Genomic DNA, 27,919 nt, shown 5'->3' with positions numbered 1-27,919 from the left:
TCGGGGAATCCAAACCAGGTTGGGGAACCAGGTGCGCACCGACCCCTCTCGCTCTCCAGGCTTCAGGAAGCTCTCCGCAAGGCTTGCGGATAGCAGCCTGCATCCCGAAGCCTGGGGCATGCTGCACAGCGCGCCCCGGGCTTCATGAAGATATCGGGCAGCCCCACAAGCTCAGGAGACAGTTGGCGTGCTTCTCCCCAGCGCCAGCCTCCAAACCAGGTAGGGGAACAGCGGGAAGGCTTCGGGATGCAGGCTGCTATCCGCAAGCCTTGGGAGCCCGACGGGAACTCCCGCGGAGCTCCCAAGGCTTGCGGATAGCTTCCTGAAGCCTGGAGAGCGAGAGGGGTTGGTGCGCACTGACCCCTCTCACTCTCCAGGCTTCAGCGAAAGCCTGCATTCGCCCCATAGGATGCACACACATTTCCCCTTCATTTTTGGAGGGGGAAAAGTGTGTCCTATAGAGCGAAAAATACGGTAAATGAAAGGAGTGAATATTATTAGAAATATGAATTTGGAGAACTGCTATACAGGGGTTATAATGAAATTCAGTAAGAGGGGATTTGAGGAAGTCAGTTATCAATGTAACGAGAATTAGAGATTTGAAGCAAGAATTCTGTTTTGTGTTTTTCTCCCACCCCCTTTTTTTTCTTTTCTTGTGTGTTTTGTAATGTTTTCCATTCCCTCCCTATGTGATAAATGTGGAAACCAATATTTTTTTTTGAACCCCCCCCCAAAAAAAAACAGAAATACACTTTTTCCAAAAGGTTTCCACAATTTTGGCCACTAATGTAGAAAGAAAGGGAAGCAGTGGTGGTGGCTGGCCGGGGGAGGGGGGGGGGCAGATGAAGTGGTGCTCCCTTGGTGGCGGCGGCACTGTGTTTGTGGGGATGGGAAGGGTGATGCGGTTGCCTCACAGGTATGTGCGCACATGCAGGGCTGCCACCAACCCAGAGCTCTCTTGAACCCTTTTCCTTGCCTAGCCACATCCCTGTCCCAACAAGGATGCCACACCTGCCAGGAGTACCTCTGCCAGTGCTAGATTTAGGGCGGTACCCCTGCACAAGGTGCTGGGTTGAGGGAGCGCAAAATGGACAGGGGCGCCGACTTATAAAAAATATTGGGGGAGCCCGCGAAAGCTCATGAATAATAAATAAGCTCATGAATATGCAGATAAAGTGGCACCGCCTCCTCGTGAGCGAATAGGGGAGTGCGTGCTGCGCCTATTAATCAGCTCCGAAGGAAATTGGGTGGAGCTTTTGCTCGGGAGGGAGGGCAGGAGGCATGCAGCCCGACCCTGTGCATTTTGGGTTGGGGGAGGGGCGGCGGTGGCGCTCTGCTGGAGGGGCGTCCGAGATTATTGGGGGGGCGGAGCCCCCCAAACGATTTTTTGAGGGGGCTCGGGCCCCCTCAGGCCCCATGGAGTCGGCGCCTATGAAAATGGACAAGATCCACCACTGAGAAGATTCATTTGTGGGGCGCCAAATTGTGGCCTTGCTTGGAGCACCAACACGACCAAAGTCTGCCCCTGCCTTCATCCCTCTTTCGTAAGCCACCACTGGGAATCAACATGGTCCATTCTTCTTCACTTTTTCAGTGCAGTGGTACCTCAGGTTACATACGCTTCAGGTTACAGACGCTTCAGGTTACAGACTCCACTAACCCAGAAATAGTACCTCGGGTTAAGAACTTTGCTCCAGGATGAGAACAGAAATCGTGCTCCGGCGGCGCAGTGGCAGCAGGAGGCCCCATTAGCTAAAGTGGTACCTCAGGTTAAGAACAGTTTCAGGTTAAGAATGGACCTCCGGAACGAATTAAGTACTTAACCCGAGGTACCACTGTATTTAGGATGGAACAGACTTGCAAAACATGGAACTGGCCAGGCTCCGAAGAGCCACTTCAGCTGTGTCCAAGTGTTTCGGCAAGACTAACAGGTTTGGACTTTTCTTTCTCTCTTGGAAAAGCGGGCACCCGCATGCCATACCCCAAGCCACGTTTTACAGTCAAAAGGGCTTTGCCATTCTGTATTGGGTGAGGTCAGCTCTTTTGAGAAATATCAATTCGAAGCTCTGTGCAAACATCTAAGTGGCATATCAATTAATAAGCAATAAGTTCAGATCCACATATTAACATTCTGACCATGTTATTTCACATTTGACAAGCAAATTGAAATAATTTAATTTTATCTTTCATGCCATGCACATCTCTGCAGTAACCCCTAATCTAGTAGAAGCTGGATCTGCCACATAATTAATTTGGAATATAACTGTCACTGTCTGGCCCCACAGTTAATATCGCTAACAGATCTGAATAACCATAACACCCAAAGTATGCACACTGAAAGTTTGGAGAAATTGAGATGCGTATCCGTCACCTATTTTAATCCTCTGTCAATGAAGAACAGAGCGCTCAGATGCTAAAGAGCAAATATTAAGGGAGTTATGGACAAAGATTCAACCTACCCACTGGCTTAGCTACAGGTAACATGCCCAAGTACTGTACATGGAACTTCTGGACCAGCTCAGTCTTTGGTGTTGGGAAATCTACTGCATGGGAACAAAAAAAATCAATTTCAACTTATCAAAATTCACATCAGGCAAAATATCCTTATTTCAAGGGCAGAATAAAATAATTCATCAAGTAGTCGATCTCTTACGGATATCATTATCGATTCTAATAAATCTGTACTCCTTCTACCTACTATCGAACATTAAAAATGAGCCTGAGTAATTTCTGGGGAATTTTTTAAAAAGCACATCATCATCTTTTATTCTTGTAAAGCAAAAACAGACAAATCTGTTTAGCAGGTCTGGCCTGCTCCAAATAAAGCCAGAGAAACAAGCCAAGAGTCTTGTGGCATCTTAAAGACCAAGGAAGTTATTTTGACCTATGTTCATGCCTCAACAGACTTAAGATTACCCCTCTGGAAACACGCTGTGAAAATTCTTTTTGATTTTTTTTAAAAAAGTGGTTATTTATTAGTATTTAATTAATAAGTCACCTGTTTGAGACTACATAGTGAAGACAACATCCCAGTCACACAGTACCTTGCAAGGGAACATCCAGGGTGACGTTTGTCCGCTCTTGTAACGAACTGCAAGCCACAGCTTTGGCATTCTTCCGTTCAGCCATAATCTGGAGAAGACAGTGATCATATTGTTACGATTCTTATTTATTAAATTTGTAGGCCGCCCGTCATCCATAGATCTCGTCCTAATCCTGAAAGCCCTTAAAAAGGAGTGTTTCTCTTTTCACCAAAACTCAGATGGGTTAAGGAACTACAGCTACAATCTTATGCACACCTACTTGGGAGTAAGCCTCATAGAACTCGTTGGAGTTTCTTTCCCAAAAGGATTGGGCTGCCTGCATTTAAATTTAAAGAGGCATGTTTGACAACCTACAGCTGCAGTGCAAATATGTGAGGTGGTGGAAAACTTTACAGGGATGGGAGGTTTTCGCTACCTTTACCAAATGCACCACATCAAAAAGCTTAATATATAAAAGTTATGTGCAATCTGGTACTCTATAACAACCCCCATGACTTTTGAGGGCAGAACAATTGAATACGGAGATCTTGTCCGCAGTGTAAGCAGTGATAAGGACAAAGGCTATAGGCACTTCACGTACCATCAGAATACCTTTTATGTCTCCCCTCTGAGCTAGCGGTGTTGATAAAACGCCACACACCTTATGTGGGCCATTTCTTTCCGTAGCCTCCCATAGGATACTGTCAACAGGTCAGCCCTAGAATGTGTTGAGCCCTCTTTTCTCTGCTGCTAAACATTATCTTTAGAAGCAGTTTCTTCTGCACAGAAATGTATGCTAGACAACTGTTTGTGTGGAAGCTTTGGTTTGGACCTATACTCTTAAATGGCACGGAAATAGATTGCCCTGAAATCAGGGAGACTTCATGTAACACGCTTGGGAGTGTCGTATGGGGGTATGTTCGCACAGGAAAGGGGAGAGGATAGAATAAAAACAACAAGAAGAAAGCTTGCCTTAGAACAGATTTCGTGCAGGCTTGTGGCAATGGCTTTTGCTGGCGTGTCACATCGAAACACGTGGCACTTCAAAATCCTCGTCTCTCGGTCTCTTGCTACATAGGCAAAGTCTCTGTACAAACAAAATTAATTACCTTATTCAAAGCAGTATCACCCACAGAAATACCTGCTTCAAAAAGAACACAGAGGAACAAAGATCACGACGGCTATGCTCTTGCCTCCAGCTTCTGAATGAAAACCACAGGAGAGGATTGTGGTCTCGTGTTTACATTCTGCCTTCAGGCTCCCCAAAGGTGCCTGGTGGCCGCTGTCAAAACAGGACCACTGTCCTGATCCAGCAAGGTATTCTTATCTTCTTAAAGGTGACAACTGAATGGTCAGAACTTACTCGTTCCACATACTTAGTAGCTATCGCCATAAAGGTAAAGGTAAAGGAACCAGTTGTGGCCAACTCTGGGGTTGCGGCGCTCATCTCGCTTTATTGGCCGAGGGAGCCGGCATACAGCTTCCGGGTCATGTGGCCAGCATGACTAAGTTGCTTCTAGCGAACCAGAGCAGCGCATAGAAATGCCGTTTACCTTCCCGCCGGAGTGGTACCTACTTATCTACTTGCACCTTGATGTGCTTTCGAACTGCTAGGTTGGCAGGAGCAGGGACCGAGCAACGGGAGCTCACCCCGTCGTGGGGATTCGAACCGCGACCTTCTGATCGGCAAGTCCTAGGCTCTGTGGTTTAACCCACAGCGCCACCCACATCCCTTAGCTATCGCCATCAAAACAATTACATGGGCCTGCGTCCTAGTGAGGGATTCCAAAGCACAATTCCCTTTGTCGCAGGAGCAGAGCACATTCTCTCCGTGCAGAAGGTTTCAGGTTCAACCTTTGGTGTCCGCAGGGAGTGCTGGCAACAACACGGGCCGGAAAAGTCTTGGGAAATCTTGCCAATGAGTCAACAATACTTAACTCAAGGGCCTCACTTGCTGTAAGGCAGATTCCTATGGTCAAACAAAAAAAAAGGTTTGGCATGTACTGATAACCGTGTTATAATAACCACATCAGATGCTCTTAATACAGATGAAAAGTAACCACAACAAATGCTCTTAATGGAGACTGCATTTTTGTCACTTGATCCTGAACATATCCAAGACCAGGCCTTTAACCTTTGCTGAGAATGTGCTTAGGAAGATACTGTTTGCTCCCTGCTGTTCTGAAATGATCATCCTGCCTCAATTCTCTTCCTTAGAAGTCCCCACGTAGGAGCTAAAGGCTATAAGAAGTGCAGTTTTCTATACATGCCATGATTCCACAAAGGGGGCAAAGCTGTCATCACAGGCAAAGAAATGGCATCGGCAGGTATCACTGGGGATGGGAGGGAGGAGGGCGGAAGGGACCGGCAACCATCTGCTGCAAAATTATCCATCAGCATTAGCAATCCAATGTGGATCCTTCCTTCAGGCAAGGTCCAAATGATAGGGCAACTTCAATATTTAATCCTATCAGTTAGGGAGGCTCAGGAAAATCCGTAGGCGCAGTTTGCAAGGGCACTCCCCTGGAGTAGATTCTGTTTAAAGGCTGCTGGAGAGAAAGAGATAGGTTCGAAAGCTGCTACGCCTGAAACACTTTCCTCCCATGTAAGCCATTCTGTAGCAGCAATTCACCCCTTCCCTGTACTGCCACCAAGGTACGGTGACCTTGAGCATTCATGACAATGCTAATCTCTTGCACAAAGGCCAGGGAGGGGGAAAGGTTACGGTCTCTGCAGATACAGAAGTGTTCAATATTGAATACATCACCGGAGCCCTTCATCTTGGATTTCTTATCTATCTCTCTTACTGTGGAATCCTTTCTGGGTCATTTGCTCTGTTAACCTCAATTCTGCATTAGCTCATTTCAAACGGATTAATACGAGGAGAGATTTATGGGCAAACTGTTTACCTGATTTACTAAGGAATTTACAGGCTTCCCAGCTCCATGCTGGGAAACTTAGAAGAAGAGGCAGACGTCTGCATCACGACAGTTCTTTGTAAGGCAAGGAGATCAGAAACCTTTTTGCATTTGGAGGTGGCATGCATGCATATATTCCATTTAATCCTCACAACTGCCCCAAGGTGAGATTAGGCTGAGAGGAAGTGACTGGTTCCTAGTCACACAAAGAACTTTCAGGCTTTTGAATACCAGTCTCCCCAGTCCAATGCTATGAGAGCCAGTGTGGTGTACTGGTGAAACCGGCTGGGAAGTTCACTGAGCAATCTTGGGCCAGTGGCTGTCTCTTAGCCTAACCTCCCTCACATGGTTGTTGTGAAGGTAGAATTGGGAGGGGGAGAATTACGGCTCCTTGAGCTGCTCAGAGGAAACTGACAAATAAATAAAGATTCACCACAATAGTACTTCAGTAGGGAGTGAGGGGCAGGGGCAATGAAAATGTCAGATTATGGATTATGTCCTGGGGGGGGGGGGAGGTCACGCTGTGTAAAGGTCCAGCTAGGTCACAGATGAATCTAGAAATTCTTTAACATGGACCCAGTATTCACTCCTTTTTGCTGGATTCCTATACTTGATAGTCCCCACTCTCAGCAAAAAGCTGTGACAAAAAGAAGTACAACTGGATTTCTTTGATGCAGAGGATAAACAATATGAAACGACCTTCATACCCAGCTTGTAAGCTTATCAGAGATAGTATGTTAAGACTAGGTAAACCCTGGCCTAATGCGCCAAAGTTATTACATTGGGACCTTGGTTTAAGAACAGCTTGGTTTACGAACAACTTGGATTAAGAACACTGCAAACCCGAAAGTAGGTGTTTTGGTTTGCGAACTTTGCCTTGGAATAAGAACATGTTTCGCTTCCTGTTGAGTGTGTTCCATTTGAAAATTGAGTCCCCCACTGCTCTGGGAAAACACACCTTGGTTTAAGAATGCCTTGGTTTAAGAATGGATTCCAGAACGGATTAAGTTTGTAAACCAAGGTACCACTGTATTGGGGTTGGGGGTTGTTCACTGTGTAGAGGCTGAGGAGAGAAATGAAATGGCTGAAGTGAGCTCGGCAAGATCTGCTAAAGGGCACAGGACAGAAGGATGCGGTTCTGCGCTGAGAGGAGGCCACAGAGGAAACAAAAGGTGCTCCAAGTGTGACAAAAGTTATAAGCCATGCTGCTTATCACTTGCATTCCTGTACAACTACTTTTGTTTGCTTCAAATTGTAAACTCAGACCAGTCCCAAGGCTACATGGTAGAGCCCTCGCTTCGCTCTTCTTACGATCCCTTTTGGCTGGTTTGCTCTTCCTAAGTCAGGCCCATTGATCCTCCCTCTAGCTGGGAGGTAGTTGCCCTTTGGGTTTGTGTGTCGAATTTGGTGAGCCTTCCGCCTTCTTCATTTCTTTAAATCGCAACTAGGAGTGCCCGGAAAGAGGGAGGATGCAGTTATTGCACCCTCAGCAGCTAGATAGGCAACTGAGCACCGCATGAAGGAGCTTCGGAGTCCGGACAAAAGGGACACAGCTGTGACTGAGGGAACCTATTCTGCTCTTTAGAAGAAACCATTGTCTATTTGTTTCGCCTGGTTCAGGAACAAGTTAACAGGTGGAGTCAATGTGGCTGCTCTCTCAACATTGCTCAATGCAAAATATGCCCCCTATTAAAAACGGTTGCCAAACGAGGCCCCTGAGCACAGTTTTCCAACACCTGCCACGTACTGTTTTATGCAGAAACAGCCGTTCACCAAAATATTAATTCTTTATGCATACACTCTGCCTGGTAGTAACGGCAATTATCAGCTAAAACTAGACTGAGCTGTTATTCTGAACCAAATCTGGAAAACAAGGGAGATTTCTTGGCAGGGCTAGAGGGGAGAGAATCAATTACATGTTATGGTATGCAAGGCTGCGGCTTTGTTGATTAGCCCAAGCACAAAATAATCCTTTTAATTTAAGGTACTCTGGTCAGCTTATTACAGAACAAGGTGGCCAGGGGAGAAAAATAACCTCTTCAACTGAAAGAAAAATGATGAAATAGAACAAATATGGGGGGAGGGGAGAGATACTCCATTATTTTACTTTAATTCCTTTAAATGGTTATTCTCTGGGACTAATTGGATGGCCGTGCTTATTTAACACCCAGTTAAGCATCATTTAACCATGCAATGATGGTTATGTAGCGACATAAAACAGAATTTATGTGACCACTGCCTGGTATGAATGAGGCTAGTCATTATACTAATGCCCCTTGAGACATCCCGATTAAATGCAGCCTGGAAGAATTTCTATTATTAGGAAAATGAAGGGGCTGCAGCCACAAATTCATGCTTAGGGTTGTAGCAAGAAGTCCCACTTTTATAAGCCTTTAAAACATTGCACATAGGAAGCTTCCCAAGGGTGCCCCCATTCCCTGCTCCTGCGTTCTCAATTGATCCACTGTCTTGCAAACAATGACTGTTTTCACATGTGGCGTTTAAATTGCCTTTGGAGATTCAGTCCCACTCTTCTTTTTCATTATTGTTTGTTGTCGATTGTTGTTTAGCATTAACATGTCACAAATCCATTTGCTTGCAGAATTCATTTATAACCAACGACAATAAGCTAACCGTGCTAAGAATTCTTCCCGTCAAACATTTTTCTGTCTATCGGTACACTCCAAAGAAAAATGATGTGTACATTTAAAGGTTATTCTTGGTGTGGCCGATGAGCTTCAGAGTGGATTCAGACAAGGTAAGTATATAATGCATGAATTAACTACCACGAAACTTGGAACCCAAACACTGCAAGCCCGGAAGTAAGTGTTCCGGGTTTGCGAACTTTTTGCAGAAGCCAAACGTGCTCCGTTTTGAGTGTTACGCTTCCGTTTTGAGTGTTATGCTGAGGTCTGTCCGTTTTTGCTATTTACAGTGGTGCCTCGCAAGACGAAATTAATCCATTCCTCGAGTCTCTTCGTCTAGCGGTTTTTTCGTCTTGTGAAGCAACCCTATTAGCGGATTAGCGCTATTAGCGGTTTAGCGGCTATTAAAGGCTTAGCGGCTATTAAAGGATTAGCGGATTAGCGGCTAAAAGGCTATTAGCGGCTTAGAAAAAGGGGGGGGGAGCGGAAAAAAATCGGAACACTTGCAAGACGTTTTCGTCTTGCAAAGCAAGCCCATAGGGAAAATCGTCTTGCGAAGCAGCTCAGAAACGGAAAACCCTTTCGTCTCGCGGGTTTTCCGTCTTGCGAGGCATTCGTCTTGCGGGGCACCACTGTATTTTGCGTTTTTGTTTTTGCAGTTTTTTGTTTTGTTTTTGTGACTGTGTGGAACCCAGTTCAGCTACTGATTGATTGATTGTGTGACTGCAGTACATTGTTTTATTGCTTTCACTTTATGGATTGACGGTCTTGTTAAATAGTAAAATTCATGTTAAATTGCTGTTTTAGGAGTTGCTTTTAAATGTCTGGAACGGATTAATCCATTTTGCATTACTTTCTATGGGAAAGCGCGCCTTGGATTTGGAACAGTTTGGTTTTGGAACAGACTTCCAGAACGGATTAAGTTTGAGAACCAAGGTACCGCTGTATTAGACACTCAAAAAAAACCCAAACCCACAGTTGGTCCTAGTACCTGACCTGTGAGATTGGCAACATAAGTACCCACCCTGTAGTTATTCAGCGAGGGGCTCATTTTCTCCAGGGCCCTCCTACTTTTCATCAGCAACAGGGTTGGTGGGTTTGGTTCAGAGATGCTGGCCACACTAAGAACTTATATTGTGGAAGTAAATGCTGCATAGAGAAACCCTGAATTGTCAGGCAACTGTGTTTTGAGAGGTGTGAAGGGCCCTGTCCCTTGTAAGCTGGGTCATTAATTCATGGACATACACTAGTTTCCATGTTGGCCACACAGGCGCTTCCTTCCTCTCATGAGAAACTTGCTTGATCTGAGGAAAATTAGATGCCCTCAAGAGCGCAACACACACAGCCGACATATTCCAACAAGTGGCAATTTCACTCATTTCACCGCTTATCTTTTTACATCATTTCTGTATGCTATTTCTCTAACCTCATCAGCACACCAGTTGAGTTGTAATTCATGGTTAAATAAAAGCTAATTAACTATTTTGTGCGTTAAGTTAGATTGATTCTGCAAAAGTTGACACTCAAGTAAGCATGCCCTGGACAGTCAATGTTCTGGTGCAGATTAAAACAAATCACACAGAGAACAATGTCTTCCTATCAAACGTTAGCCTTCAGCCTGAATTATCCATTGCCTTGTGGAATTCTGTCAGATCTCGGCTTGCTGATCTGTCTTTCAGAATTTCAGCGCTACCATTCTTTTCCACCTTAAGCAAAACAGTGGATTTTCAGTTCTTCCATAAAGTCCATGAAATATAAATACTCAGGAAAGCCGCTATCTTATCCCCTGGCATTGCTCCCTCCAGGGCATTGTAAGAAGATTGTACTGTTCTAGCTCACAGAGCTTTAGCCTTGAAGAGAAGAACTCCCTGATGCTATCAAAGCCAGTGACTTTTAAAAGTACTGAGCTCTGTGAAGAATACAACCTCAGACTTCTCTTGAATAATCCTTCTGACCAGTCCTGTAACACATACAATGGGCTCTGGAAATTTAGAATAATTGAAAGGTGGACTGCAGAGACGAAAGGGATCAGAGAGGCCATTTAGGCCTAGCCAGGCCACCACCCCTTCACAGACTGAATAAACTAGCAAAAAGATATTTACCTAAATTCAATAAGCATGGTATAAAAGCATCACTATTTCTATGCAGTGCTAACAGCAGGTTTGCAAAAGACCATCCAGGCACAAGAGGGAGGTATCAGCAGAAAATAGAAAACCAGGTAGGAGGAGGAAGGGAATGGAGTATCTTGAACACACAGGCTCCATGCTGCAACATTTTGTTGCAGTTCCCACTTGTCCAAACTCTCTATCCTTTCCTAATGCAAATCATGGCCTTTTAAGAATAATGGAAAAAGACAAGCAACAGGGTTTGTGATACATACACTGTGGCAAATTTAACATTTCTTTTGCTCTCATTGTATCTCATGCTACTTCTCTGTCTCTTGATTATAAGTTTAATCTTTGTGTCTGGGGGGGAAAGGTAATATGTGGAAATGACTTGAATGTTCACAAATTGCAAAGTCTTGCTCGTTTCCAGAAGTCTGCAAGGTTATAAAGGAAATGATAAAGTCTGATTCCCAAAGAAATGTTGAATGACCCTTCTGGGGCATAGCAGGCAAGTTTTAGGAGGGCAATCCTTGTTTTAAGCCCCAACCCAGAAACGTATTTCTTTTTTTTTTAAAGGAGCATGAGATATCTGAGGGAGCCTAAACATTCCTTCTAGAAACAGATCAGGAACTCAGGTTTGCTGGAAGAATACCTGTTTATCAGGAGCGAGGCAGGCACCTATGTTCTTCCCAGGTCTACAGCCTAGGAGTATAATTTAATGGGTTTTAAAAAATATATTTCTGTTAGATACAGCTAGATTCAGCATTGGGACTGATTATCTAGGATCATGCAAACAAAACCAGATTGAATGGAAAATCCTTTCCCCACCTTGGAGATGGGTGTTTTAATATTTTTCTTTTGGATAACATTTGAGTTGGCTTCTAAAATGCATCTATCTAAAGGGGTTGGAGAACTGCCATTTGATAAGGCAAAAGGGGAACTTACTTGATTACGGTTCTAAAGGCAAGAAACACATTTGCTTCAGAAGTATGGATTTGCAAGGCAACAACAGCTAATGCTGGTGATGAAAGACAGGAAGAAAACAGAATAGAGAAAAACAATTTACCTCTCTCTGAATCCCGGAAAAGCATGGAAAAACAGAGCAGAAAGAGAGAGTTAGAAAACATTCACACAGACAGCCCCAGTCACTCGATGCTCCTTGCCTGGTTTTCTTTACAAAGGTGCACTGAATCTATTCTGCTGCCACCCACCCATTATTCTAGGATAAATTCTTTTTTTATGACCGAGTCTGTAAAGTATTTTTGGAAACATACAATTGAGGCCAACAGGTATCAGTTGAATTTAGAAGGCCAGCAGCACAGGAATATCAGCTGTGGAGGATAGGCTTAAAATATCACACACAAATAAGGGAAGCAGTTGGCAGAAGTGTCTACGGAAAGCCAGCCACAACAATCCTTGCGCTTGCAGAAGAAGATTGCATTTAAAGAGACAACATCAAGGAAATCATGGCGTTAACGCTACTGCACAAAGGCTGTTTCAGCATTTTGAACATCCTATGCTTTTTCAAAATTCTCACCCATTTTTTCTTATTTCCATTTCTTTGTTTTTTGCTTTGGCTTTGGATGATGAAATAGAATGGCTGGGCTTAAAAAAAAAGATGTAAAAAAAAGATGTAACCTTTATGGACATTTGGGATTATTTAAAAAGAAAAAAAAATGCAAGGGAAGTTGTATTAGCTGTTATAGCCAGTGAAGAAGAAAAATAAATTTAAGTTAAATGTAGTGAAGTGCAGTAGCTAACAGTTTCAGCAGGTTCAAATCCTGCTTTTGCCACAAGCTCAGTAATAGCCTAAATAAACCAGGAAGCAGATAGCTTTATGTTACGGGCTCAACCCAGGATTGCAGTTTGCTTTGCTCTAAGGGGAGGGAGTAAAGCCGTAAAGTCCACTAGCACACATCCCATACATATTATGGTCTACCAAGCCAAGTTTCTTGGCTCAATGTTACATGTGGATATGGAAATTCGGGCTCACACAGCATTAAAAAAAAACACCCTAGTGTTTAAGACGGCAAACATAATGGAATTTAAATCAAAACTGGATGAGATATTACTGAGTGCATGGAGTTCACTATTTGCAGAACTATTGCTTCAGGCTCTTGGTAGCATTTCACACGCGGGTAACTTAATTTCATTATTTGATAGTTAGGAAGGTAGAGAGGCAGATGTCTGAAAGATAATGCCACATCGACTGTTTCCAGCTATAGATTTGAAGAATAAATTTAGCGGGGGGGGGGGAGTTGACTTAACATCTCCTACTTAAGCCACCTTGAGCATGGCTTAATATGGAAAGGCGGCATAAAAATAAAAAAATGTTGCCGCTGCTGCGAAAGTCGCTGTGGCTATTTTATACACCCTTCGCTTGCAATGCTTAAAGAATCGGGGGGGGGGGGGCGATGCTGCAATATTCTTTTCATGCTAAATCCCTACAGACACTCGAAACCACAGATGGATCTTCCCTGTAGTGGCTAATTAACCTTTAGAACAGTCCTTCTGCTGGCACTTCCAACATTACATGCGCATCACCACGGGCACTTCTGAGGAAGGGTGAATCATAAATAAACAAATATTATTTATTTGCATTAGCTATAAGCCACCGCTTATTTCCAGAACATGTCAAATGTGCAAAACACAAGAGTAGAAAGGACACAAGCGAGTTAATGATATACAGCACAAAAGCATATGGACAAGAAAAGAGAATCAAAGAGCACAACTACAAACTTGTGTCTCTGCAATACTGTATGAAACTCCCTTCTATAATCACAATGGTTATTTCTTCCTCTGAACCTTTGGTCACTTCACTCCAATTCTATCAGTACCCAAGCCAAGAACAGTCAGACATGTAAAGAATTTGAAGTATCTGCCATAAATAGAATGCGACGACACCCTTCTTTTTGTCACCTGGCAAATATTCCATGACATAATTTAGATCCAGACATAAATTAGATCCATAATTTAGATCTAGTTCAGCCTTCTCCATCAGCCCCAGCCTGCAGTCCAAAACATCTGGAGGGAAGCAAGTTGAGAAAGGCTGGGCTACACCATTTCTCCAAAAGAGAATATTCCATTACTGCAAACTCTGCTCCACTGCTTATAGTGACTGGCTGACCAACTGCATATGTTTTAACAGTAGTTTGCACTGAAGCCCTTGTGCAAACATGAACCTATTGCTTTCTGCTGTCTTTCCAACAGTCAAGATCTCAAATTATTAACAGACTGCTGAAAAAATTCTTGCAGGCTGACTTTTCTTTAATAATCAATAACATATAAATTCTTTTTTAAAAAATAATTTCAATTGCTTTACTGTTTTATCATATTAGCAATGCATAAGGTAAAAGGTAAAAAAGGATTCCTGGACGGTTAAGTCCAGTCAAAGGCGACTATAGGGTTGTGGTGCTCATACACAGGATATAAGAAAGAAGAATAACATAAATATAAGACAGACAGACAGACAGACAGACAGACAGACAGACACACAAATATTAATGGTAATATAACTTATTCCTCCGACTGATTTGACTCTTACAAATCTTAACATTTACTCCCCTCCCACTCTTTCTCTGGTTTCCTATCTGCTATCTTTTCAATTGTGTTTTCTTTCTCTACTATGTTGTTTTCATTACCTTACACCATCCCACATTGTAACCTCTACTGCTGAGTATTGTCAGCCTGTTACGATTATTTTCTTAATAATATTTTTCCACGTAATCTATATATAGATAATGTAAATACTTGTGACACAGGTAGGGTGATGCATTCTGAAAAGTACATCCGTCCTGAAAAAATAGGGCAACAGACTATTTTATAAATGGAAGGCAAGGGCTTGGTCCATACAAAAGATTAATGTGGATTTGATGCCACACGTGCCCCTAGCATCCTTATCTAAATGCCAGCCAACACCTTTGCGGAACCGAATCCAGATTCTTCAGATCCTCTGATAAGGGGGGAAACCACCGTAAAAACGCACATTGCCCAACAGTCAATGTAGTGAAGCACATTATGGTGGCGCAGTTCTGTGGGCAGCTCTTTACATGTTTGACAGCATTTCCTTGTGTGCTCCCTATGACCACACCTCCTGTTCCCATTTGCTCCTTGCCTGAAATCAACCTAGCCATGCTAATGTCATCAGCTCCAATGATGCAGCTTGCCTGTTTCTACCAGCTGCTGCTGAAGGCACGTTCATGGTCCATATATGTATTTAGAGAAAGGCAACGGGGAAAGAAAATGAAAAAAAAAAACTTGCTCTCCAAATCCCTCCCAATATTTCTCCTGATCCAAGAGAATTTCAGTATTCTCATCTACCATTTTTTCCCACTCCACAAGACGCACTTTTTTCCTCTTAAAATCTAAGGGGAAATGTCTGTGCGTCTTATGGAGCAAATGTGTGGTCCCTGGGGCTGGGGGAAACCCGGGCTTCCCCTGCCAGCCCCACAAGCAGCAGGAAGGCTGTGCGCAGCCTGTCCGCTGCTCCCCAAGCTGCTCTTTGGGGCTGGGGAGGAACCAAGGCTTCCCCCGCCAGCCCCGACAAGCTCCTGAGCAGCTCTGGGGTAGCCCGTGAAGCCTCTGCAGGGCAGCGGGGAGCCTTCATCCCGTTGCCCTGTGGAGGCTTCGTGCGGCTATCCCTGGCTTTTGCGGTAGGTGGGGGAAGGGACAGAGCGAGGCTCTCTCACTTCCCCCACATCCTGCAAAAGCCCCCAAGAGCCGCGCTCCCTTTAAAGAGCCACACACACGCTCCACGTGGCTCATGAAAGGGAGTGCTTAGCAGAGCCTGGGATGCATACAGGCTCTGCTCAGCGCTCCCTTTAAATAATTTCCTCCCCTTGAATTCCCCCCCCCCAAAAAAGTAGGTGTACCTTATGGTCAGGTGTGCCTTATGAAGTGAAAAATACGGTATCTATCTATCTATCTATCTATCTATCTATCTATCTATCTATCTCGCATTCAAGCCGTAAACAAAACAACAGAGATGCTCAGAAAACAGCAGAGCTTCCCCAATGATGCCTGAGTCTCTAACAGTGCAACCTTAAATATGCTTACTCAGAGGCAAATCCCACTGCGTTCAATGGAGTTATCTGCCACATCAGTGTGCACAGGGTTGCAGCCATTGATTGAAATCAAAAGCAAATCCTACTGAACTCATTAAGACTTACTTTATGAGTAAATATGCTCTGGATCAGGGTTGAAAAGCTGTTTTGTAACTGCTGGGGATGTTACAGTTTGGAAATTAATCCTATTTCTCTATGTGGTGTCGTGGACTTCTTGCAACTTAATAATTAATTCCACACAAGATAGAAACCCATTCAGCTGGCATACTTTCACAGCTGGATGATCCAGGCTTGGCTGAATGTCTGTGTTTTTCAAGAAATTCCCCTCAAGGCTAAAGTCGAATCGTATATTTTATAGAAGGCAAAAAGTGGGGCTTTCAACTCTGCCTTAATCGTAAATGAACCATGGCTTTTTCAAGACTGTGGAAAAAATACTGAGCGCACTGTGGGAAATGCATCTAAGCTGTTTTTAGCCCCAAAATGAACAAGCCCCTGTAGGGCCAGCAACTGTTTCTTGCATCAAAATATCAAGCTACTAGATCTGAAATGGAAACAGCTGGTGTTGCTGTGGGTGTCTACAGAATCCATGGCTATTTAAAGGACCCTGGTAGGGATAATACTATGGCTTTCATATTTTTATCAGTAATGATTATCTAAAGGAATATTGGGAAATCTCTGGCCCAGATTTTGCTAGGTTACAACCGCCATCAACACTCACGACTCCCCATGTTGACTGGAGCCGACGGAAATTTCCACAAGTGGGGTTCCCCCTTTCTGCTTAATGGGACCAGAGTTGTGTGGCTGGTCTGAAGAATCCTTAAATCAATGTTTAATAAATAAGGGGCACCTGGAGCTATTGTGCGTGAGACAATCCACACAATTCATCAACAAAAGTAGCAAGTGGTTCCCTCTGTCTCGTTCCGCTTTTCCTGGAAAGAGTCAAGGCCACAGGCCAGATAAATCACCAGAGAGAGATCGTTCCAAATCAAAATACAGTGGTACCTCGGTTTAAGAACAGCCCTGTTTACGAACTATTCGGTTTATGAACTCTGCAAAACCGGAAATAGTGTCCCGGTTTGCGAACTTTACCATGGTCTAAGAATGGAATCTGAATGGTGGAAGGGCACTGGCGGCGGGAGGCCTCATTAGGGAAAGCACACCTCAGTTTAAGAACAGTTTCGGTTTAAGAACGGGCTTCTGGAACGGATTAAGTTCGTAAACCGAGGTACCACTGTAATGTACAATAGGAACTGGCTGAATCATTTCCTAATGTTGCCATGGTTTCCCGCCTTCTTCAAGTATGCCAACCCCAACAACAATCCCTTATTAAATTACGGTCAACAACAGTTTCATCAAGGCAGTCCTCACTATCTGTTCTCTCTACAGAATGGGATCTTTTGAGAGAAAATTCTTCTGTAATTTTGTATCTAAATTTGCAGCCAAGAAGATCAGAAAAGGGGTATTGGTTACAAGAGCCTGGATATAATTTGTTATGTGTGAACATGTTTTGTAACTTTGTATGTGATATTTCATGATGAATCATGGAAAGAGACGCAGGATACAGGAATGCTAAGCACGGCAACCAAAACCATTTGAGGCAAACCTTAACTATTGGCTTTTTGTTTGTTTAAAAAAAAAGCTCTGGCAATTGGAGACATAGAGAAGTTAAACAGAAAAATGATTTATTTTAAGAACAAAATTGATAAAAGAGAAGATGTTGCAAGAGATGTCTCTCAAAAAATTGTGGATGTTACAAGCTTCTAAACAAGGTGGTAAACACACAGCTTCTTTTCACTTCAGTTTCTTAAGCTAATTGTATAGTCTTAATGAGTTCAGTAGGATTTGGTGCTATAGCTTAGGTCTTAATCTTCTTCTTTGGCGATCAATCCGAGCAAGTTTGTCTTCCATGAACACAATCTTAACAGTGAGTCTGTAAGTGACTGTGGAGGCCAGTTCTGGATCCACACAGCCTTCACAGTGAGGACATAGGTTTCCAGGCAGGAGTTGATCACAGTGAGGGTTTGCCCAACGTGCCTTCCTCTTAGCATGTCTCTCCATTTCGTCCTGAGTTTGAGTGTCTTCAAAGCCCATGACACCTTTGGTAAAGACAGTTCACCAATTGGAGCGCTTGCAGGCCAGTGTTTCCCAATTGTCAGCGATTATACTACATTTTAAAAAGATTTGCCTTGAGAGAGTCTTTAACCTTCTTTTGTTGACCGCCAGCATTACACTTGCCATTTTTAAGTTGAGAATAGAGTAGTTGCTTTGGAAGACGATAATCAGGCACCCGCACAACATGACCAGTCCAACAAAGTTGATGTTGAAGAATCATTGCTTCGACACTGGTGACCTTTGCTTCTGCCAGTACACTGGTATTAGTTTGCCTGTCTTCCCAAGTGATGTGTACAAATTTTCGGAGACACCGTTGATGGAATCTTTTGAGTAGTTGGAGATGGCGTTTAGAAGTGGTCCATGTTTCGCAAGGGTACAGTAAGTTTACAATAGCTTTGTAAACAAGCATTTTGGTTTCCCTGCAAATTTCCCGGTTCTCAAACACTCTGCGCTTCAATTGGGAGAAAGCCGCACTCGCAGAGCTCAGGTGATGCTGGATTTCGGCATCAATGTCGGCCCTTGTGGAAAGATAACTGCCCAGGTAGGAGAAGTAACCGACATTTTCCAACGTTACACCATTGAGTTGGATTTGTTGTGCTGCAGAGGGGTTGTTTTGTGCTTGCTGGTGCAGCACTTTGGTTTTTGGGATTGTGAGAGATAGGCCAAGCTTTGCGTAAGCTTCTGCGAAGATATTTAGGTCTTAATACTTGGGTTCTTAAACAAGGTGGTATTTTCTGTCGGTTTCCCTGCCTTCTATAAATCACACTCCTGAACCTTCTCTAGTATTATAACAGACCAGGGGTTCACCACACCCCTTCCTAACTGGTTTGGGATCCTTTTCTTTCCAGAAGTTCTAACGCTTTCTTAATGAACTGAGACCCAAGTAGAGCTTTCCCTACTAACGCTACTTCTCCTGTTCCCAATTCAACTTGCCAGTTTTTCTCTTGCCTGTATATTCCTAAAAAGACACTAATAACTGCGTTTCAGACTAAGCTCAGAGACTTCCTTATCTGGCTATATTTTCCTCAGACTGGATTTTACACTTTCTCTCTCTCTCTCTCTCTCTCTCTCTCTCTCTCTCTCTCTCTCACACACACACACACACACACACACACACCAGGAACTATCTTTGGTGATCACTTATAGCCGAGTAAGATTGTCTTCCATAAACATGGTTTTAACAATGAGTCCGTAAGTGACTGTGGAGGCCAATTCTGGATCCACATGTCCTTCTACAGTGAGGACATTGGTTTCTGGGTGGGAGTTGATCACAGTGTGGATTTGCCAAGCGTGCCTTCCTCCTAGCACGTTTCTCCTTTGAGTCCTGAGTTCAAGCGTCTTCAAAGCCCATGACACCTTTGGTAAAGGTGTTCTCCAACTGAAGTGCTCGCAGGCCAGTGTTTCCCAATTGTTGGTGTTTATACTACTTTTTTTTAGATTTGCCCTGAGACAGTCTTTGAACCTCTTTTGTTGACCACCAGCATTACGCTTTCCATTTATAAGTTCAGAATAGAGTAGTTGCTTTGGAAGACGATCATCAGGCATCCGCACAACATGACCAGTCCAACGAAGCTGATGTTGAAGAATGAGCTATATCCTTATCCAGCTGAACACCCAACTCTGCTTTTCTTTTTCCTTCCCAAAGTGCTGCCTCCATCCCACTCTGGCTAGCTGTACCCGCAGCCAAGCAGGGAGAGGCTCCAGTCCAGCACTGCATCGCCAAACTCTGGTCTAGCTATATTCTACTATTGTGCAGAGTATTTATATATATGTATATATATTCAGTTTTGGAGACAAAGCCTTAACACACTGCTTTGGATGTCAAGTATAGATGGTTGTTGAAAGGATATTACACATTTTTCCCCCAGCTGAGGTGCAGTCAGAAGCTAGAGGGAGCTCCGATGAACAGCCTGGCCCTCTCTGTCTTTAAAAAGGGCCTGGAAGAATGAACTACATTTGATGGAAATTAGGGGCCTTTTGAAAAGAAGAATTTTAAGAGTGACAACTCTTTTGAAGATTTATCAGATCAGGTCTGCAGGCAGTGGGTTACGTCTTGACCACAGTGAAGATGGTCAAGGCCATAGACCAGGGGTCAGCAAACTTTTTCAGCAGGGGGCCGGTCTACTGTCCCTCAGACCTTGTCGGGGGCCGGACTATCTATCATCTATCTATCTATCTATCTATCTATCTATCTATCTATCTATCTATCTATCTATCTATCAAAATGAACGAATTCCTATGCCCCACAAATAACCCAGAGATGCATTTTAAATAAAAGGACACATTCTACTCATGTAAAAACACGCTGATTCCCGGACTGTCCGCGGGCCGGATTTAGAAGGCGATTGGGCCGGATCCAGCCCCCGGGCCTTAGTTTGCCTACCCATGCCATAGACCCTTTGGCTCTGATATATTGAAATTATTTATACAAAATTTTATATACTACTTGTTCAGTCCTGAGGGCTCCTAGAAAGCATCTTACAATCAAATGTTAAAAATGCAAAGCAGTTCATCTACCTATCTGATTTATATCACAACCTTCCCCAAAAGGATCTCAATAGTATATGGGAGAAGCAGTAATTACACACACACACACACACACACACACACACACACACACACACGTTTTTAAAAAATTATGTGGCTCATTTACATATAAGACAAGCCACAAGAGGTCTGGAACAAGCCTTTAAAACTAAAATGGGACAATTTATTCAGCCCATGATATGGGTATAGTAAATCTGGATCACTGCCTCTATCAATAACTTAAAATTAGCACCATGGCCCAGGATATTCAGCATTTTATCCAACATAAATTGTAGCTTTCATTTTATTACCACACCCAGACTGGAATAAAATTCAATTTAATGGAATTAAAAATAATCTGTACCAGTCCCATAATGGGTTTTAAGATCTAACTGAAATATCCACTGTGCCCAAACATTAATTTATGTCACAAATTTTAAACGTCCGTTTGGCAATTTTCATTAAATCTTGCCTGGTTGCAATATTAAAATGGTTCTAGAGCTGGGGTTATTGTTGACCATAAATTGCATGTACAGTTTTTCACACCAATGTGCACGTTCCACAAATATAGCACAGGGATTAAGTTAGGGAAAGGAAAGCACATTCCCTTTCCAGAGTGAATAATTTATTATTATTTCGCCTCCCAAGAAATGCTTCAGGAATGAATAATAAAAAAGCCCATCTTCTCCCAGTTGTTAAAATTATGTTAATGTTGAAGTAACAACTATAAATACGTAATTAAAGCCATTGCTCTAAGATATGCCGTTTGCTGTGGGTTTTATTGCAGTAGAACAAAAACTCAGCAGCACTTAATATTCTTTTATGCCCAGAAAACAAATATATAAGCAGAGACAACAGGCAATCCAAACAGCTTTCCCCCAACAAATGTCACACTCCAAGTTGAAGAATGAGCGTGCTGAGTGATTAGAAAGAAAAGCAGAAGACTGATGGGCTTTCCCTCTCTTCCATTCCCTCTCCAACAGCTTAATAAAGATTCCTAGCAGCCATACATCAGCTAATAAGTCAATAAACTCCCTAGTTACACATTCTTCAGCAGATACAGAAAGGATTAAGAAAGCAGAAATTCCTCACTGATCAAAATGAATCCAAAAACCTTTCAATCATGAACTTTCTCGTGTCGAAGGAAAGGTGCCCTGTTTACCTATGCAAATACATATGTATCTAAATACTAAAGCTGATATAGAAATGTATATCAAAGGAACAATAAAGTTATTCCACCTCTTGAAAGAGCAAGTTCTCTTACATGCTTATCAAATAAGAGATGATTGTGAATGAAAAATAATCCGTAAATCTCTAATGGTAAAGAGAGGTTTCATCCCAACAATTTTATCTGCCATGAGCACAAGTAGCTGCTCATTTGCACTATCACCAGAAAGTCATTGTGAACTTGGCAATTCATTGCGTTTTCTCCCCCTCCCCCATTACATGCACGGTTGCGATCGAGAACAAATTACGTCCGAGCTTACAAAACTGCCAATTTAGGCAAGTCGATATAAGAGGGCTTAGTAATTGCAGCCAACGAACGGCAGGCATTTGGGCGACTTGAACAGTGAACAATAAGAGCAGCTGAACATCAGACGGGTCTCGTCGTCAGCTAACAGTCCGTCAGTTTACAGCCATGTCCTGAAAGCAGAAACGGCGAATAAACTGTACTTACAGTGCAAGTCCCATCTGGCCATTACAGCTGCGATCTGATATTAAGTTGTCGTTCTTGGAAAGCAAGGGGCTCAACCAGCCCTTATCGCTCTAAGAAGCGGCTTGCCTGCCCTCAATCTTTAACCTAAAGAATCTCTGCCCTGAATCTGCACAGAGAAGACAAGCGCTACCGAAGACAAAAGGCTACTTGCTCCTGCTTATACTGTATGCATCCGTAGTAATCAGACGGGGTGCGCGGGGAGCGGTCCCCTTTTTAAGTTCCTTACCTTATTCCTTCTTGCAGCAGAGAGGGCTTTTTAATGCCTGGCACGTCAGGCTGACCAGGCAGCCCCCAACACTCCCCGATTCCCCATTTGCACACGCATCGGCAGGGCAAAGTGCTCTCTCAGCTCAGCCATATGCACGCTCCTGCTTCGGCGACATGCGTTGAATACCCGTGGGGGGGCAGCAGCTCATTCATTTTGCATCAAGTTGGAGCAGACCCTCTCAGCTGCAACTCTCCTCCGCCAGATGCCCTCCCTCGTTCCTTCTTTCCTGTCCTCGCTCAGTCAGCCCAGCTGTGTGATTGGATGCAGCTGTGAAGGAGAGGGGGGGGTGCTGCTCTCCTCTCAGCCTTGCTTTTCCCTCCACCCCGTTTTTCTGAGTACTTTTTTAAATATTCCGTGCAATGAGAATCCCTGAGCCCCTCCCATCACCTCCCTAACAGATCTATGCTATAACAGATGAGCCTCCTTTCGGCAGCCAAGCGGAACTGCCAAGCTTCCGATACCGATGTCAGAAGAAAGTGTGCAGAAGAAGTCGTACACCTGCTGCACAATACAGTGGTACCTCGGGTTACAGACGCTTCAGGTTACAGACGCTTCAGGTTACAGACGCTTCAGGTTACAGACTCCGCTAACCCAGAAATAGTACCTCGGGTTAAGAACTTTGCTTCAGGATGAGAACAGAAATTGTGCGGCAGCGGCACAGGAGGTCCCATTAGCTAAAGTGGTGCTTCAGGTTAAGAACAGTTTCAGGTTAAGAACGGACTTCTGGAGCGAATTAAGTTCTTAACCCGAGGTACCACTGTAAATGGAAAATAGTGCAGAAAAACAACAACGGGCCCTCTGTTTTGGTTGCTGGAGCCAATGCCAGACGTTTTGCTAATGTTTCTGTTGATAAGGGCTTGCCTCAAAAGGTAGGGGAGAAAGGTTTAGTTGGCAGAGCATGAGACTCTCAATCTCAGGGTTGTGCATTCGAGCCCAACATTGGGCAAGATTCCTGCACTGAAGATAGTTGGAGTAGATGAGTCTTGGGGTCTCTTCCTACTCTAGGATTCTATGAAATAAAAATTACTCAAATTGTTTGACCTCACTTTTCAGAAGAGAATATACTTAAACTGGGTTACAAAAAGGTATACCCTAAGATTGCATAAAGTACATACCTGCAGTTTGTTTGATTTCTACAGTATTAGTTCTCTCCTTCCAGCGCTGTAAAAAGGTAAAGGTAAAGGACCCCTGGCAGTTAAGTCCAGTCACGGACGACTCTGGGGTTGCGGCGCTCATCTCGCTTTACAGGCCGAGGGAGCCGGCATTTGTCCGCAGACAGTTTTTCCGGGTCATGTGGCCAGCATGACTAAGCTGCTTCTGGTGCAATGGAACACTGAAACCAGAGCAGTGTATGGAAACGCCGTTTACCCTCCTGCTGGAGTGGCACCTATTTGTCTACTTGCACTTTTTGGTGTGCTTTCAAACTGTTGGGTTGGCAGGAGCTGGGACAGAGCAACGGGAGCTTACCCTGTCGTGGGGATTCAAACTGCTTACCTTCTGATTAGCAAGTCCAAGAGTCTCAGTGGTTTAGACCACAGTGCCACCCACGTCCCCTTTCAAGCACTGTATACTACATAATTTCAAAGATACAAATGGTTCACTACTGTTCATGGCCAAAGCCTAGCAACCCCCCATGAAGAATTGCCTGGCTTAAGATAATAAGTGTGCTCTGAGAAACTCTCTTTTTGGAGGAGAGATTCTCACTGAACTGTTTCTCTTCATTTCTGTCACTGTTAAAACAGATCTACTGTTTAACAAATGAGAGCCTGCCTGTCTGCTGCTGAAAAACAAACCTTTATTAATGTACAGTTACGCGGATTTCTGACCTGAATGCGCTATAAACATTGTTTGCAATCCCAGACATTGCAATCCAACAAACAACAAAAGAGCCCCACTGCAAGAATGGCTGTCATTATAATATTTTTTTGTTGCCGCAGATTCAGTACGAGATGCCCATCTCATGCCAAATAGGGCTTTTGTTTCCAGCTGTAAACTTTCACTTCCATTGCCTATCCTACTGCCACAGTCCTTTGCTAGAGTTGGCTTTAGAGATGCTCTTAAAGTCCTTCACAAATCTTGAATCCCCTCCAAGTCTTACAAGGCTGCTAAGCAAGCTTGTTAATATTCCTCTTGCGTTTCTTCCCTTAAGCCAGAAAGCAACAGTGACATGTGTTAAACATACTAATTTTAATTCTCAAACTAGCTGTGCAGGGACACCACTGACTCAAGAGGAGTCCCGTTTCTTTTTCAGTGTACAGTGATACCTTGGAAGTCGAACGGAATCCGTTCCGGAACTTCCAAAACATTCAGAAACCAAGGTGCGGCTTCCGATTGGCTGCAGGAAGCTCCTGCAGCCAATCAGAAGCCGCGTCGGACGTTTGGCTTCCAAAGAATGTTCGCAAACTGGAACACTCGCTTCCGGGTTTGTGGCATTTGAGAGCCAAAATGTTTGACTCGCAAGGTGTTTGGGATCCAAGGTACGACTGTATTAGACTGGGTAGTATTACATGCAAACACCAGCAGCCAGCTATGGCCTATTGGTCTGATTGGGACACACACCTGGACCTAAGCATCTATTCCTGGGATGGAAAAGCAAATGTGAGCCACAGACATAATGTAATTGTGACATACTGTAAGTGCACCAAGCGGTTGCCTGCATCTACGGAAGACCACTTCCTTCAACTAAAAGGTGGTATGGCCTTCTTTGTACACAGCCTTTTGTGTGGAGCAGCCATGTTGCATTAGGAACATATAAGAGGAGCGCGCTCCCACCCAAACACCATGGAAACATGAACCCCAACTTGAGTAAGAATCAAACCCTATCCATGGCTATTAGCTAGTCATAAATTCCAAATTTCAGCGTGATCCATGGCCCTGCAGCCACAGATGTTGTAGGGCGATGAATGGATGCACCGTTATCTTGGTAACTTGTAACAAAAAGAATGACTTGAAAACCAAGCAAAAAGACCCCATGAGGGTTTTTATTTATTTATTTTTAAAAAAGAAAAACACCAACTAAAGTTGTTTTTTAATTGCATTCCCCAACAAAAGCAATCTTCAGCAAAAATTGGGAAATATGTCTTATACCTATAAAACATCAAAACCTATTATGTTACAGTGAGGGGGGAAAGTATTTGATCCCCTGCCCGTTTGCCCTCTGACGAAGAAATGACCAGTCTCTCACAGCTACAATAAACCTACCATTAAACTTATGGACTGGTCATTTCTTCGTCAGAGGGCAAACGGGCAAATATAGCAGGGGATCAAATACTTTCCCCCCTCACTGTATTATAATCCCACCCATGTAAACCACGGGCCAGGCCTTTCCCCAAGGGTCCTCTGACTCCTCTGGAGGGACTTTTCAGGAGGCACGGAGGCTGTAGTGAGAGAAGGAAGCAAGGAACTCCCTGCGTAACTGGCTTCTGCTTGCACAATCCCTGGATCCAAGCTGCTTGGGGCAGAGGAATGGGAAAGTATTGTTCTTTTATTAATTAGCTAAGGGCCTATGAGTATGGTGGGCTGTGAATACTGAACCTCCGACATTTCAAACCTCCCACTCCTCTGCCTCTATTCAGTCTCCTCATCCTGCCTATCATCCAATAGATCTCATCAAGTCTGAAATCTACAAAACAGAGACAAAGGAACCCTTGTTGCAACAAGGGAATCGTTCAGTGTCTTTGCATCTGACTGTTTGATCACACGGAACTTTCAACAGTGATACCTGACTTTTTCTGCTCAGTAGTTCAAAACACTGTGCTCCTTACATGGCGTGTTTAGGTTTAGAGATGAATTAAGGTAGTAAAGGCCACAGTTTCTCCTTTGATAAGCTTCTGCAGGCTTCTCCAGTATCACAGTGGGTCTTTGTTACTCTTGCAAGTGAGTTGGCTACCCAAGTGTCAGTTCCGGCTGCCCCTGGCTCACAGGCTGAATTGTCAGAGAGAAGACATGGGCCATGCAGTTGGCACACTGGGGGAAACTGGAAAATCTCCATGGTCAGAAGCAGAGGTCAAGAACAAAAAAACCTGGCTGATCACTGATGGGAAAAGAGACATGACCGGATGGAAGCCTTTTCTGATCCCAATGCTTTTCTTCAATGAAAATACTATGTTTTGACTCAAAGCATGAGCGAAGGGACTTGTTTTGCATCAATAAAATAACTTGAGGATTGAACACAGCAGGTGAACCCCCTACTGAAATTACCCTTCAAACCATGTTTACTGTACCATTTAAATAGTCAGATGAGTGTATGTGTTTTAAGGGACTCTGATGCATCAAGATGGATGGTATTTCATTAGGCAATCTTGTATGAGATATATAATGCAGGCCATTTTTTCAGGTTCACTAAAACACAACATTATTCATGCAGAAATCATTTGTGACTCATAGAATTGTTATTTTCTTTACCATCTTACTAATGCATCAACTTAAGTCATTTGAATTTTTATGCTGAGAAATTAAAAACTGAAACGAGACTTTAAGTGCACGCGCACAGACAACTCCAGTCATCAAATGCAATTCAAGAAAGATATTTGTTGCCAGAGGGCACATTGCGTTGAATAGCATGAAGCATCAAAAGTCCCTCCCCTTGTGGAAGCTCAGTTATGGAAATGGGCCGCCGACACATAATCCGCACGATGATGAGCCTGGAGTTAGAACATGTACCTATCTTTCAAAAACGTAGCACTTGAAAACGATTTTCTAACAATAATCCAGATCTCCTACTGTATGCATTCATCATATAAATACTTTAAACATCTAAAACATAACAGACATTCAAAGGAATTCAAGGGCATCCATTATTTAAATATATGAATACATAAAAAGAAGACTGAAGCATCATGCTCTTGTTATATGTATGTGTTTCATATGTGTGGCCAAACTGGGTGGCTTCCAGCACATATAAATGCATTATAAAACACCAAACATTAAAAACGTCCCTTAACAGGGCTGCCTTCAGATGTCTTCTGAAAGTCAGATAGTTGTTTATTTCCTGGACATCTGACGGGAGGGCATTCCACAGGGCAGGCGCCACTACCGAAAAGGCCCTCTGCCTGGTTCCTTATAACTTCACTTCACGCAGTGAGGGAACCACCAGAAGGCCCTCGGCGCTGGACCCCAGTGTTCGGGCTGAACAATGGGGGTGGAGAAGCTCCTTCAGGTATACGGAGCCGAGGCCGTTTAGGGCTTTAAAGGTCAGCACCAACCCTCTGAATTGTGCTCGGAAATGTAGTGGGAGCCAGTGTAGATCCCTTAAGACTGGTTTTATATGGTCCTGGTGGCCACTCCCAGTCACCAGTATAGCTGCTGCGTTCTGGATTACAGTGGTACCAAGGGTTACAGACACTTCGGGTTACAGACTCCGCTAACCCAGATGTTCTTAACCTTGGGTTAAGAACTTTGCTTCAGGATGAGAACAGAAATTGCATGGTGGCGGCACGGCGGCAGAGGGAGGCCCCATTAGCTAAAGGGGTGCTTCAGCTTAAGAACAGTTTCAGGTTAAGAACGGACCTCCAGAATGAATTAAGTACTTAACCCGAGGTAC

General features: G+C 43.7%; 1 protein-coding gene across 11 annotated transcripts in view; it reads right to left on the bottom strand.

The window, feature by feature from the left end:
- The window catches only part of APBB2 (amyloid beta precursor protein binding family B member 2), a 108,549-nt gene that overhangs the window by 9,590 nt on the left and 71,040 nt on the right, over positions 1-27,919 (bottom strand). For 6 of the 11 annotated variants that reach the window (XM_081208841.1, XM_081208838.1, XM_081208837.1 and 3 more), the window contains 3 exons: positions 3,996-4,110; positions 3,045-3,132; positions 2,460-2,543 (listed from right to left, as the gene is read on the bottom strand). In XM_081208841.1, the coding sequence (XP_081064967.1) occupies positions 2,460-2,543; positions 3,045-3,132; positions 3,996-4,110 (287 nt within the window). Of the gene's footprint in view, positions 1-2,459; positions 2,544-3,044; positions 3,133-3,995; positions 4,111-11,757; positions 12,275-22,070; positions 22,175-22,335; positions 22,454-27,919 lie in introns of those variants that run through there. The other 5 variants (XM_081208835.1, XM_081208839.1, XM_081208834.1 and 2 more) reach the window with 4 other exon arrangements.

Source organism: Podarcis bocagei (assembly GCF_964188305.1).
Source record: "Podarcis bocagei genome assembly, chromosome: 9".
Taxonomy (NCBI): domain Eukaryota; kingdom Metazoa; phylum Chordata; class Lepidosauria; order Squamata; family Lacertidae; genus Podarcis; species Podarcis bocagei.
This window is presented reverse-complemented; position numbering and strand designations above follow the sequence as displayed.